Source organism: Leuciscus leuciscus (genome assembly GCF_965113295.1).
Source record: "Leuciscus leuciscus genome assembly, chromosome: 12".
Lineage (NCBI taxonomy): Eukaryota > Metazoa > Chordata > Actinopteri > Cypriniformes > Leuciscidae > Leuciscus > Leuciscus leuciscus.
The window spans coordinates 25,434,058-25,448,748 of NC_138736.1; the positions used below are offsets into that span (position 1 = coordinate 25,434,058).

A 14,691-nucleotide genomic window follows, 5' to 3' on the forward strand; every position below is an offset into this window, starting at 1 on the left:
GTGTGTGTGTGTGTGTGTGTGTCGAAAGAATTTGTCCGCAGCTGCTCAAAAAAAAAAAAAAAAAAAAACGTCAAAAACCCCACTGTCAGTGTTTTGTAAGGAACAGGCAAATATGTAAAATATAGCAGGAGACATTTTAATTGTTTACTAATAAAACAGTTATTTTTTATGTCAGTGTCGGCTAGACAGATGAAGTTGACGACTCGCGATCTTCGCAGCGCCAGAGAGAAATGCACATTTCATACGAATTACATAAGCAGCGCAGTCTGTTTTCTTTCGTTTTGAATTGTTCTGCTTAAAAGTAGACATTTCAAGCTATCTATATGTCTCAGGTCTGTGAGGTAATAGGCTAGCCTACCTTATAGGCCTACGCTGAGTTTCATTATGAGACGAGCTCCAGGTTCGCCAGCGCCTCCGTATCCTGATTATTTATTTTCTAATAGCCTATATTTAGGCTACTTCTTATTAAATCCAGACAATTTGTTGATGAAACATCGATTAAAATTAAGATACAATTAATACAAAACGAAATTAAATTTAAAGACAGGCTTTGTGCTTTCAGTTTGAGGTCTCTGTGAAAGTTGTAAAACATTATTTTAGTGCCGCTTTAGAGCGCTCACGTCCGTCACGGAGAACTGTCTGTAACATTTTTTTATTTATTTTTTGTGAAATAAATTTTTTTAAAAAATGCGACTTAGTCCAGTGCGACTTAGGCTATAGATGGTTTTTTCTTCCCCGTGGCGCATTTTGTGACTGATATGCGACTCCGGAGCAATAAAATAAAAGGGACTCCGGAATAAAAGCAGAATCAATAAAGTCAAAAATGTGATGTGCAGTCAGGTTTGAGTGTGTGCGCGTTTTTTGAGGAGTTTTATAGTCTTGATATTGTTTCTTATTCAAAAGTGGTGACGCCCCTATCGTGACCCCCCCCCCCCCCCCCCCCCCCCCAAAAAAAAATCAGCACCTAAAACCTCTTCCCGCGGCCCTGTTCTGACATGATGTCACTGCATGCACTGCGCTCCTCTCCGCTCGTCTCAGGTAAATAATGCGTCTTCCAGCTCAGCGGTCGGAGTCGCGCGTTCATGTGTTTTGGGGGCGTGGCTTTGGAAGGAGCCCAGAAGGGAGGGGGTGGAGTGAATGGAAATAATGAGCTGTCTTTAAAACAGTCGTGAGAGGTCTACAGACACTCGATTTTTATACTTTCTTTTTCAGAGTACTTACATTTTAATTATGTATTGATATATAAATAAAGTTTAAACAAATTTGGAAAAGAAGTTTTTTAGACAATTCCTACCTACCCAACCTTTAAAGCATAGAGCTAAAGTAATGTTGAAACTAAATTCTAATAAATTAAAGGTAGGGTAGGTAATCCTTTTTCTAAAAAAAAAACATTCCAAATTTGTTTAAACTGTCTTTATATACCAATACATAATTCAAATGTAAGTACTCTGAAAAAGAAAATATAAAAATCGAGTGACTGTAGACCTTTTAATCTGCAATAAACACAGCTCATTATTTCCATTCACTCCACCCCCTCCCTTCTGAGCTCCTTCCAAAGCCACGCCCCCAAAACACATGAACGCGCGACGCCAAACGCTCAGGCTGGAACAAGACGCATTTATTACCTGAGACGAGTGGAGAGGAAGGAGCGCAGTACATACAGTGACATCATGTCAGAATCACATGTAATAAAATACCTAACTTTATCACTATGAATATAAACAAATAAGATTTCTTTTAGTACTCACTATCAAGCTAGCATATCGATAATGGTAAAGTTTGATTCGGTAACGAGCTATATTTATAAGGCAAAACTAAAAACAGGTTGCATTGATACACGTTTTTCCATTACCATCAGTTACACTGTGATGAAGGTGAATTTCGTGTAAGATTCATAACATATACGGTGTTTTGCATGTAAGAGTTTCCATGATGAAAACATTGTTGACTCTAATGAAGACTAACGTACACTCCGAGTCTGGAGACAAGTACCGCATCGTCGGTTCGAGGACAGGTCCGGGGTCGAGGGCGAAGCAGAGGAGGTCGTTCAAGAGTGCGGGCAGGGTCCGAGGAAGTAGTTTTTGCCTTGTTTGCCTTCGCTGACTGCATATGCAGGTGCTTTGAGCTGAATATTTCCGGGAACGGTGACATGTGATGAGTGCACGCAGGGCAGCGCGCGCAGTGGGGCTCGGGCACGAGACATGAAGGCATCTGATTGGTTCTTTACATTCGCACCGAATGGCAGTGATTGGTCAGAGTTTTTACTGTCCTGCAGCTGCTACAGAGGTCTGATTTTTTTCATTCCTTTTTCTAAACACATAATGTATTGACTACTATCAGGATGGAAGGACCATTTCACCCAGTATAAAAAAAAGTGTTTCTGAACAGGATTACCTACCCTACCTTTAAGTGAACTTCACTGGAGCGCTGAAAAGACATACACGCATTATACCTTCGCCCAGACCGCTGGACTCCATCTTTGGGCCAATGGGTGGTCTTTACACTTTTGATTCTAAACTGAACTCAAATGGCACTGAGAATTGGGTAAGAGAGAAACATAAACCACTTAATTGGGGAAATTAAAAGATGCAAAATAAGATACACCAGTGTTTTGCCAGATGAGAATTTATTTTTCTAATTATCATATTTTTACTACTTTAATTCATTTTACTCTAATTCATTCCTTTTATAACTGTTTTAATTTTCCTTGCTTTTATTTTGTGCTTATTTTTATTCCTTTCTATGTAAAGCACTTTGAATTGCCATAGTGTATGAAATGTGCTTTAAAAATAAACTTGCCTTGCCTTGCCAAGAGCCACTCTACTTGAGTATGTGTAAATATTTGCAGTTCATGAAATACTTTGGCATCACCGGTATTTTGAGGCTTAAATACCACAACACAGAAATATGAGGACAATGGAATATGAGGTTGAACAACAGATAGAGCTGCGTATCGCCTGTGTAGTGGTGGTTGGAAAAGCTGTGCCTTTATGATCGTTGTAGTGATGTTGTGTATATTAGGGAGTGGAGATGAGGCACTGAAAGCTGATACAATAAGAAGCTAATCTATATTTTTAAAACCTAATTCTCCCCTTAGTCTCATCAACGATTTGGACATCAAATGTTTTAACTTCCAGCGCTTTGGAAAAGAGTTTGCCAAACAACTCAAACTGAGTCCAAACTCCTTCATCCAGTTGGCGATTCAGCTGGCCTACTACCGGTGAGGCTTTCAGAGAAACTGTTCTGTCATCCAGTAACAACATAATGAAATGAATTAATAAATTGCATGTTTGGTCCCTGTTCTCTGCTAGAGTTCACAATGAAGTGTGTGCGGCCTGTGACATCGCCTCTCTGAGGATGTTCAGGGGAGGACGAACAGACTACATTCGTTCTCCGACCAATCAGATGCTGAGCTTCATACAGGCCTTTGATGATGAAGCAGTTTCTGTGAGTAATTAGGATGGTGGAGAGGAGACCAAATGAGAAATTAATCACATTTATGGGTAACACTTATCATTAAATGTGTCTGTTTGCATGGATTTAAGAGAGAAGCCAAAGTACAGCTGCTGAGAGAGGCTGTTGATGCCTACAGCATCCTCACAGAACAGGTGAAGAACTAACAGGATTGCATGTGAAAGATCCTAATTTATGTTGACTGCATAATGAGTGCCATTTTTGATCAGTCGCTGATGGGGCAGGGCATAGACCGCCACCTGTTGGGTCTTAAACTTCAAGCCATTGAGGAGGGGCTTAGTGTGCCCAGAATTTTCATGGACACGGCCTATGGACTTGCGACTCACTGGAAACTCCGAACAGGACAGGTAACTGTTAAAAAAAAAAGAAAAGAAACGGTAATATTTAGAATGATTGTGGGCATAAATTATATTTTGAATAGAAAAAATGCAGTACAAACAGATTTTTTATGTCACATGTTAACAGGGCATTAAATATTGCATGCTATATCTTTATTTTGACCATTTATTGTGATGATGTGGGTAGGCAACTGTATAAATTGTTTATGTTGCTGAAGCTTTTATCACGGTATATGGTATTATCACAATATTGTAATGTTGCAAAAAAAAAGTGTTTTCATACTATAAACAGATTGAATACCTTTTTTTCTTATAACAAAAAAAACGGAATATTTAAATACAATAAAACAATACACAAAAAAATAAGTAAACAAATGTTTCAAACAGATTAAAGTGCAAAATAATTATAAGGTAACACTTTGCAATAGTCTCATTAGTTAACACATTAACCCATTAACAATGAGCAATAGCTACATTTGTTGCAGAAGTTATTATTCTTTGATAATGTTAGTTACTCATTGTTAGTTCATGTTAGCTCAGGTTTTTATTTTTAATAATGTATTATTAAATGTTAAAAACTAACATTAACAAAGGCTAATAAATGCTTTAAAATTATTTTTCATTGTCAGTTTATGTTAACTAATGAATTAACTAATGTCAGCTAATAAAGTCTTATTGTAAAGTTTTACCAAACAATAATAAGAAATCAGAACATTTTCAATCAATATCTACTCTAGCGCATGTTGTAGTCCCTAAGTTTGAAAATAAATAGCCTATTATATCTATATAAGTATTTGGTGTTGTGATAAACACCATTGCAAATACAAATATCTGAATGGCTGTTTAGAAATTCTGTTCATAAACAAAGTAGCGCAGCTGCTTAGTTTAAGGGGTCACAGGGCTAACGGCTGCATGTCTGCTGTTCCTTCAGCGCCATTTGCTGAGTGAATGTGTAGTTTCATTTTAACCAGTTGATGGAAAAGTATTCTTAAAATGCCTTCTACAAAATAGTAATAAATAATTATTCACTGTATTTTAATGTGCCCACTATAACAATACCATGCATGGTCATTATTGTGATATATCATATTACCATATATCGGCACATCTAGATGTGGGACTTCCATGTGTCATTAATCAAAAGTTAACTTGAACTAGACTGGAATGTGTATTGATGCCACTCCAAGATCAGTGTGTAAATAACAGAATTTTATTTCTTCTTTTCTTCTTTTTTTTGTGCTCTATCAGTTTAAGAGGGGGGAGGGTGTATGTGGTTGCATTCTTCTTGTTAGTAATGAAAAATTGAAGAAAAGTCACACAAAGAGGGTGCTTGGGAGGAGTTTGAGTTTATCCCAGCGCCTTGGGTCATAGGCAGGGAAACACCATGGACAGATGCCCAGTCCATCACAGTTGTTATAGGGTCATAATCAACTAAATAAACAAAATGCCCCTCTCTGTTTTACTTTCCCCTATACTCTTAATTTTCATTCATCCCAATATTGAGAGTGTTAGAGGCTCTGTCATATTCCGTGATTGTTTCTGAAGAGCGCAAGCCCTCATGCATTGCGCTGCATGTGTGAAAAACGGACTGAATGAAGGTGACTTGACTTGAATGAACGGAACGTCAAAACATCCCACTGCTGTATGGCCAGATGATACACAAACTAAGTTTCTCAGCTGGATAAAACAAACCAGCATCACGCTAGTACAGTTTTGATGGATGGGGTATGCAATCAAGGTAAAGGCGATTGTGGTGATGTATAGGAGTTGTACAGTAAGTACGTGTGAGTCTGTTATTATTGATGCGCAAACAAACTGTTTATATGCGCTCTCGATGCACTGATCGCACATTGTATTTATGCAGACAAAGTTCAGTACATTCACTTTGTTTCTAAACACCTTCACTCAGGATAATGTTTTTATCTGTCATGTGTATGCTGTGGTGTTTAGTAATTCTGAATGGATCCGTGCACAGTAGTAGGCATATGCAGTCAGGTCAAGGCAGGTGGTTTAGTTGTTTTTTTTGGCATCTCCATGTGGTCCTGTTCGGTATTGCAACTTGACTTATCTGAAATGTAAACCAGATCTTTGCTGTTGCACTTAGGCCTACATAGGCCTACTATAAACTATGAATTCTGAAAAGTTTTTTATAGAAGTTTTATCCGAAAAGATTATATATATATAGGTCCTTCTCAAAAAATTTGCATATTGTGATAAAGTTCATTCTTTTCCATAATGTAATGATAAAAATTTAACTTTCATATATTTTAGATTCATTGCACACCAACTGAAATATTTCAGGTCTTTTATTGTTTTAATACTGATGATTTTGGCATACAGCTCATGAAAACCCAAAATTCCTATCTCAAAAAAATTTGCATATCATGAAAAGGTTCTCTAAACGAGCTATTAACCTAATCATCTGAATCAACTAATTAACTCTAAACACCTGCAAAAGATTCCTGAGGCTTTTAAAAACTCCCAGCCTGGTTCATTACTCAAAACCGCAATCATGGGTGAGACTGCTGACCTGACTGCTGTCCAGAAGGCCATCATTGACACCCTCAAGCAAGAGGGTAAGACACAGAAAGAAATTTCTGAACGAATAGGCTGTTCCCAGAGTGCTGTATCAAGGCACCTCAGTGGGAAGTCTGTGGGAAGGAAAAAGTGTGGCAAAAAACGCTGCACAACGAGAAGAGGTGACCGGACCCTGAGGAAGATTGTGGAGAAGGACCGATTCCAGACCTTGGGGGACCTGCGGAAGCAGTGGACTGAGTCTGGAGTAGAAACATCCAGAGCCACCGTGCACAGGCGTGTGCTGGAAATGGGCTACAGGTGCCGCATTCCCCAGGTCAAGCCACTTTTGAACCAGAAACAGCGGCAAAAGCGCCTGACCTGGGCTACAGAGAAGCAGCACTGGACTGTTGCTCAGTGGTCCAAAGTACTTTTTTCGGATGAAAGCAAATTTTGCATGTCATTCGGAAATCAAGGTGCCAGAGTCTGGAGGAAGACTGGGGAGAAGGAAATGCCAAAATGCCTGAAGTCCAGTGTCAAGTACCCACAGTCAGTGATGGTCTGGGGTGCCATGTCAGCTGCTGGTGTTGGTCCACTGTGTTTTATCAAGGGCAGGGTCAATGCAGCTAGCTATCAGGAGATTTTGGAGCACTTCATGCTTCCATCTGCTGAAAAGCTTTATGGAGATGAAGATTTCATTTTTCAGCACGACCTGGCACCTGCTCACAGTGCCAAAACCACTGGTAAATGGTTTACTGACCATGGTATTACTGTGCTCAATTGGCCTGCCAACTCTCCTGACCTGAACCCCATAGAGAATCTGTGGGATATTGTGAAGAGAAAGTTGAGAGACGCAAGACCCAACACTCTGGATGAGCTTAAGGCCGCTATCGAAGCATCCTGGGCCTCCATAACACCTCAGCAGTGCCACAGGCTGATTGCCTCCATGCCACGCCGCATTGAAGCAGTCATTTCTGCAAAAGGATTCCCGACCAAGTATTGAGTGCATAACTGAACATAATTATTTGAAGGTTGACTTTTTTTTTATTAAAAACACTTTTCTTTTATTGGTCGGATGAAATATGCAAATTTTTTGGATTTTTGGTTTTTCTTTACTTTTTTGCCAAAATCATCAATATTAAAACAATAAAAGGCTTGAACTACTTCAGTTGTGTGTAATGAATCTAAAATATATGAAAGTCTAATGTTTATCAGTACATTACAGAAAATAATGAACTTTATCACAATATGCTAATTTTTTTAGAAGGACCTGTATATATTGATTTATTGTTTTTGTCCATGGCTGCTTTGGTGTGCATAGGTTTATGAATTATATGGACTCCTTATTATCATTTGGTTATTTGGTGTCCTTTTTGAGTCTGCAAGTGTCCTTTTTGGAAAGACACCTAAATTAAATGAGAAAAGCTTGCAGGAAATACAGTTTTATGAGAATCACCCTTCAATCTGGTTGTTTACTTTGCTGAATAAAGCAAATTATATTAACATGAACGTGTTAAACAAGATAAATGGTGTATGCTTAATTTCCCGATAAGTGTGCGATTAAAGATTGCACAAAAAGATGTGATTAATCGCGATTAAAACTAAATCAGTTGATTGCCCTAGTTTTGGATTTTTGCAAATGACACCCTGCTATTTTCCACTCTCTACCTCTCCAGAGCTTTCCACGTTAATTAAAATAGTTTGATTTACACAGCAGGCCTAAACGGTGAGAAAACCATAATGAAAAAGTAAAAATTACTTGTATGTCATTGTTCTCCTTGCAGGTGCCCACCATTACAGACAGTGTGATGTGTTTTGGACCACTGGTTCCAGATGGCTATGCAGTATGTTACAATCCACAGCAAGATCATGTCCACTTCTCCATAACTGCTTTCAACTGCTGTGAGGAAACCAACGCAGAGAAACTGGCTCTCACACTGGAACGATCACTTTGGGATCTCCAGGAGTTATTTCAGCCCTCCATATAGCAGAGTTTAGACATCCAAAACTCTGATCCAGCATTGCAGCAGCTTCAGGGACACAGTCTTTAATATGTGATGAACAGAATTTATTCCTGAAAGTGTCAAGCTTTGTTAAATGACTGGTCTTTGAGCAAGTTTAAGTGGTCTTAATGGAAGTTTGCAAGGATAGTGCATTTGAGCACTGAGATGCAGGTGAATGTGTATGATTGGCCATTTTCTAATAAGAAATGCATGATGGCCTTTATTATTTTTATTATAAGAACAGCCAAAAGCTTAAGCTAGTGATCTAATGCTGTGGACTTGGGTCCCTCTTTAGCTTTGTCAAAGATCATAGTTTAAAATAAAGTGTTACGTGTTACATACCTGCTGTTCAATTTGATAAACATTTCTTGCTCATAAAATGTGTGCTTTGTAAGAAATTGACCAAATATTTAAAAGTAACACAATAAGATTTGTGTGAAATCATTGACTGTTACAAAAGCTATAATCATAACTGTTAAAGCATATAGGAGTTGTTACTCATTGTGTCCTCTATAAAACATGTTTGTTATCTGGTAACAAATGAGTTTTCTTTTAGAAACTTTTGCCAGAGATCTCCACATTTCCTCTCATTCAAGTTTCACAAATGTTCTCTATATTTTACCAAAAAAGTAGTACATTTCTTTAGTTATGTGAACTCATTTCCATGTGAGTTACAACTTTTTTTCACAAAAATACATACATTGACTAAATATATTTGGACATATAAGCCACACCAGGGGTGGCACTACTACTACAAAAGCGGTGGGGCTTTAACATTTAATAATAAAAAAAAGCTATTAATATTAACTTTAAATACAATGTGCCCCAACAAATACTGCAAGTAGAACATAAATCAAGCAAATATTCTTTTTAATGAATATTACTAAACAGTATAGAACCCTCAGTGTTTGCTTCCTACAATATTAGGGTTAAGTTCCCTTTAAGTCAGTCACGTTCGACGTGTCGACTGATTGGGATCACGCTAGGAGCCTGTCATCTTTGAGTATTGTAAAAACGAGCCGCGCGGGTATGAATACGGAAGTGGATGCACGCACCAGTTGTCTTTCGCTTCGGAGCCGATCGGATCTTCTGATGTCTCTGAATAGTGTTATTCTACAACGAGTGAGTCTGGAAGACTCTCCCAGTGCTGGTGTTGACAGCAAGTGCAGCGGTGATTTAAGGGTTACGAGGCTATCCCTCCAGTGGAGCTGTCTGTCGCGATGAAACTGTCCGGTGACTACCTCATGGAAGGGGGATCCTCGTCTCCCCTCTAAGGCCTGTAAGTTTTCGTCCATCCTTACAGGCAAAGCTTATAAAGCCTGTGGGCAAGCTGCATCTTCCCTGCATGCTATGGCGTTGCTTCAGGTGCACCAGGCACTCATGGATATGCACGAGGGTGGCTCAGACCGTGAGCTCCGCACTGTGACCGATCTTGCCCTCCGGGGTACGAAGGTTGCAGCTTGCGCGATCGGTCTGGCGATGTTCACGTTGGTGGTCCAAGAGCGCCATCTCTGGCTCAACCTGGCGGATATGAAGGAAGCGAACAAGGTTCGGTTCCTGGACTCCCCCATTTCTCAGGTTGGGCTATTCGGCAACGCGGTGGAGAACTTTGCCCAATAGTTCTCTGCTGTCCAAAAGCAGATGGAGGCCATCCGGCACATCCTACCCCGGCAGCCCGCTGCTGCCTCCACCCGGGGCAGATCCTCCGCCTGCTCGTCGCCAAGGGTGCCCGTCTGCCTCCGCCTCTGCTCCCGCTGAGTCATCACAGCAGCCTCCACCCAGATCTCAGCGTGGACCTGGTCGCCGACGCTCCAGGCTCTGCCAGGTGGCAAGCGCAAGAGCTCCTGAAGCGGGCCGCTCAGGGATGGAGTAGAGAGCTCTTGGAGATGGTCACTGATCCACTCCTTCCCCCCGGTGGAGGATCGGGAGGAGTCTTTGTTTGTGTATGTCTGTTCCGCCGCTGGCTCCGGTAAAAGCGGATTTTCAAAGAAAGAGCAATTTCCTCTGTTCCTGAGTCCATAAAGGTTTAGACTGTTGATGTGCAACCCTGTACAGCCTTGCAACCTTCAGCTACCTCTTGCTTCGCCCAGCCGACAGTTGGGTGCGGTTCGAGGACCCGGTTTCGCTTTCTCACGCACTCCCTGAGATCATATAGAGACAGGTAAGTGTCGCACTACACACTCAGACTCTGTCTCTGGCCGCCTTCAAGCTGGGTCCCTGTTTGTTGCCTGAAGTCTGTGGTATCCGTGGTTCTGCTGCTTCGCTCAGTTTTAGCACTACACTGTGCTCCTGGCTGATCCAGCGGTTCCCTGCTTCGGGCCTTCCGAGCTGGGTCCCTGTTCTCTATCCCGCTGCCTCACTCTGAGTATGTCTCTGATACCTTGGACCCCCTGTGTTGGTCTATTGTAGCACTGGAAGGTGCTCCCGACCGACTCAGCCGGTTTTTGTATCATCAGACTCGGCTAAGACAATTCAGTTTGTCCAGCACACTTCTGTGTTCTGAATTGTGTCTGTGTGCGGTTGTCGCCTCCTACTGGCAAAGGTTGCGATCTAGCCGTTCCTCCAGTGCCTTGGGTTTGAGGGGTCGAAGTCTCAGTACAAGTCCCTCCCTTCGAGTGCTGCATAGCCAGTTGGGTCTTCAGGTCAACTGGAGAAGAGTAACTCGTCCACGGACTGAGGAGCTTTTTTCCAGTTCGGAGGTTGACTTGGTTTACACGTTTCTCAACTGGAATGTGTTCGGTCGGTGCTTAGAGGTGAGAAAGGGTCCCACTGAATAACCTTCAGACGCTCCTGGGGCATATGATGACTGCTTCAGCACTGACTTCATGACCAAGTCCCTAGGTGGCCGTGGCTGAGCAGCATGCTCTGTGTGTTAACAACACCTGGTATGCTGCCAAACTTTCAGCAGTGTTCAGACCTTTTGTTTCTCCGGGCTAATCGCTCCTAGAACAAGTGTCTATTAAACACTAGCTCAGGGACCACGTATAACGGGCATGCAGTAAGGAGGGCTTGGACATACCTCAAACTGCATTTGCATTCAATTGCCTCGAGTTGTTAGCAGTTTCCTTGCTTGATGCACCTGCTCAGCAAGATGCACTGCCCAGTACAGTGATCATTGCTCATACGCTTCCCTCGCATGTCAAAACTCGCCCACCTATGGAGTCAGAAGCTTCTGAGGTCGCTTCTTCCACTTTAAATTCCCGCCAGCGCAATCTTGCCGCCCATGTGGCCTCATGACAGTCTGTTGCCGAGGAGAGTGGAGACTCCATCCCCAGGCGTTCCAGCTGTCCGGGATATCTCCGAGAGTGTTCGATCACTTCTGTGCTTCCTTCCTGCAGAAAATTGGTCGGAGCGTGGCTGTTCCGCTCCACCCTCATAATGATGTTGTCCCTATATTAACGCACATCAGGATGCAGTCGAGATATAGGAAGTACGACTTGATCCAGGTTCCTGAGCGGTGCAAGGAGATGAAATCTTCCTTGCGCCTCTATACCTTCTTGGGACCTATCTCCAGTGCTACTACACTCTGAGACCTCCCCTGAGCACTGCAAGCAGTCGATTTAAAAATTCTGTTTTTAAAGAAACAGTTCTCCTGCTTGCTTGCTCTATCTAGAAGGTAGGGGACCTGCACACTTTCAACGAACCGTGCCTGGTTTCGGGCCGGCTAACTCTCAATAATATGAGACCCCGGCCTGGATATGTGCCCAAGGTTTAAGGGTGTCACGAAATCGACCGAAATTAAGTCATAATCTCGAACTTCGAATTAAACAATGGAATCATCGATGCTGCCACGCCCTCATGTCACGTCCGGTCGGTTTGCCAAGCGGAAAAAAAGCGTTGCTAACACAATGCTAAATCATAAACCAGATGTATGTACAATAACATTACGATGTCCAGCAATCGATTTAAATAGTACATTGGGTTAAAATGCAACCCTTAAAATGGACTAATATATGTTGTTAGTGGCGAGAATTTTCACTTGAATAAATACATACTGTAGATCCGACTATTTTAATCGTGTTTTTAAATAGTCCAGTGGCAGAACTTTTGCCAAGCGTGTCAGAGGTTTTGGGTTCTAACGTTAATCCGCACTTTTTTTTTTTCTCATCAAAACCAATTATGTTTCTCAGTGGTTGTATATCAGGCAGGGATACGTTTGTGTGCATTTTGTTTTGTAATTTCACCGGAACAAAAAGAGAGTCTCCACAACGGATTGAAGCACACGTCCGAGTGAAGACGCACCACTGATCGCAGCGGCAACGAGCACTTTGATCACTTGATTTCAAAAACAACACATTTCAGCGCTAGATCGCCTCTTATTTAACAAACGAATGAAACAAATGCTCTGCTAGTTAACTGGAGATGTTTTATTTATTTTAATTGGTACATTCGTGCCGCGAAATGTTTCAAAAGTGGTGGGGATCGACAATATCGACCTTAGCAAAAAGTGGTGGAGACATTTCCCACCCATCCCACCCGCAAATTACGCCTATGCATAAAAGTCCAGTCTAAAAATGGACCTAAAAAAAGCACAACCTGTGCTTTAAAAAAATATATATTTTAAATCGAGAATCGAATCGAACCGTGACCTTAGAATCGAAAATTTAATTGAATCGAGGATTTGGAGAATCGTGACACCCCTACCAAGGTTCCTATTTCTCCCTTAAAACGGGACCAGGTGGTGAGCCTGCAAGCACTGCCCCGGAGGAGGCAGACCCAGCCCTGACTTTTCTCTGTTCCTCCCACCTTGAGGTTATTCAGGACAGAATGCAAAGTCACAGGACCTCTCCAGCTCTCGTCTGTTTCAGAAACCAGCAGAAGGGAAGGCGGTTTCCATGCAGAGGTTGGCCCACTAAAAGATTAGTGTTGCCATCATCTTGGTGAATTTCCCAAGGTGCACCATGCCCACCTGGGTAGTGAGCTCCTCCAAAAAGAGAGTGTAGCTCCTTCCTGGGCGTTGACACGAGTGCCTTGCTGACAGATTAAGAGCTGTGGGCTGAGCGACAACAGAACATTCGCTAGGAAATTAGCCTATGTGTCGAGCAGGTTGCTTTCCGTGGGCTCCCTTCACACGAAGCCAGCTTCACCTTAGCCCGGTTTGTAGTGTCGGCTTGCTGCGCCATTCCCCTCCTATGGACTGGATAAGTGCGCCTTTTTGCTCCAGTTGTGTTCCCTCTTCCGAACCCTGTTGAGTTTCTCCTCACCCCGTCGGTGTTGGACGTGGCGGAGCATCCGATGGTAAACCTATCACTTGTATGCTTGTGTAACTTGTGTTAGGTGGGGTCCATATGTTGTGATCCAACGCATTCTCATCCTAGGGCATCATATACTGACGCTTTTGACATTTCGTCTACATCGAACGCACATGGCACCCTTTAGTGTCAATATGACACACACAGAGCTTTGTTCGGTTATGGGTAGGTTTAGGTCTGGGGTAGGGTTAGGGTTAGACCGCTAGGAGGCGCCTTCTGGCCCATATCTATCTGCGTCTCATATTGACGCTAAAGGGTGCCATGTGCGTTCGATGTAGACGAAATGTCAAAAGCGTCAGTATATGACGCCTTGGGATGAGAACGGGCTGTGTGATCCCTACGGCGATCCCATATGTGTATTCTTCCACGGTTTGACTCCCTGCGGCGAGCCCGTGTCTTCCCTCTTCCCACGGGCTGTTATCGGCTGGAGCCACCTCAGTGACATGCCATATGTTGTACTGCCTGCTAAGTTTGCTCAGTCCATGTGTGTATTCTCCACGTTACCTCCTTCGGGCAGGATGTGGCTTCCGCAGCGAATGCCTTCCAACGAAAGGTACACTTTCCCAGTGGTCCTGTGGAACAGCAGTGACTTTCCTGGCCTAAGCCCTGTCCTGTTCCGCCTCAATATGCGGGAAGACCAGGAGGCTTTTGTCTAGGCACTTGAAGGTGGCAGCACTTGTGGCGTTTTAGTAGGGATCCCAATCAGTCGACTACGTCGAACGTGACTGACTGAAAGGGAATGTCTCGGTTACGTATGTAACCCTCGTTCCCTGAAGGAGGGAACGGAGACGTAGTCCCCCAGCCACTATTGCTGTACCACCACTGACCAGGTTCCGCTCGGCACCTCAGCGAACAACAACTGGTGCATGCATCCACTCCGTATTTATACCCGCGCTGCGGGAAAATTTCAGAACTAGAGACACGCATCCAAACTTTAATTGAGGTTAATTGTAAGAGTGCAAGGGCTTTAGAAACTGCTTTGGATGCGACTAGCTTAGTGAACTCTGTACATTATTCGGTTCCGGCTGTAGTAGAGCCCGTGCAGCAGGGCAATTGGGTGACGGTGAGGCGCTGTAGTCGCGGGATAAAACACTGCTCTTCCGATTACAA

The 14,691-nt window shown here is 42.7% G+C and overlaps 1 protein-coding gene and 1 long non-coding RNA gene across 4 annotated transcripts in view; one reads left to right on the plus strand and one right to left on the minus strand.

Annotated features, from left to right (window-relative positions):
* Window positions 1-8,670, plus strand: part of cratb (carnitine O-acetyltransferase b) — a 67,324-nt gene extending 58,654 nt beyond the window's left edge. For all 3 annotated transcript variants that reach the window (XM_082186730.1, XM_082186731.1, XM_082186729.1), the window contains 5 exons: window positions 3,098-3,220; window positions 3,312-3,447; window positions 3,546-3,608; window positions 3,684-3,821; window positions 8,111-8,670. In XM_082186730.1, the coding sequence (XP_082042856.1) occupies window positions 3,098-3,220; window positions 3,312-3,447; window positions 3,546-3,608; window positions 3,684-3,821; window positions 8,111-8,314 (664 nt within the window). In that variant the 3' untranslated portion in view covers window positions 8,315-8,670. The remainder of the gene's footprint in view (window positions 1-3,097; window positions 3,221-3,311; window positions 3,448-3,545; window positions 3,609-3,683; window positions 3,822-8,110) is intronic.
* LOC309511608 overlaps window positions 1-14,691 on the minus strand; it is a 112,622-nt gene that overhangs the window by 34,699 nt on the left and 63,232 nt on the right. The gene's annotated exons all lie outside the window — the stretch shown is intronic.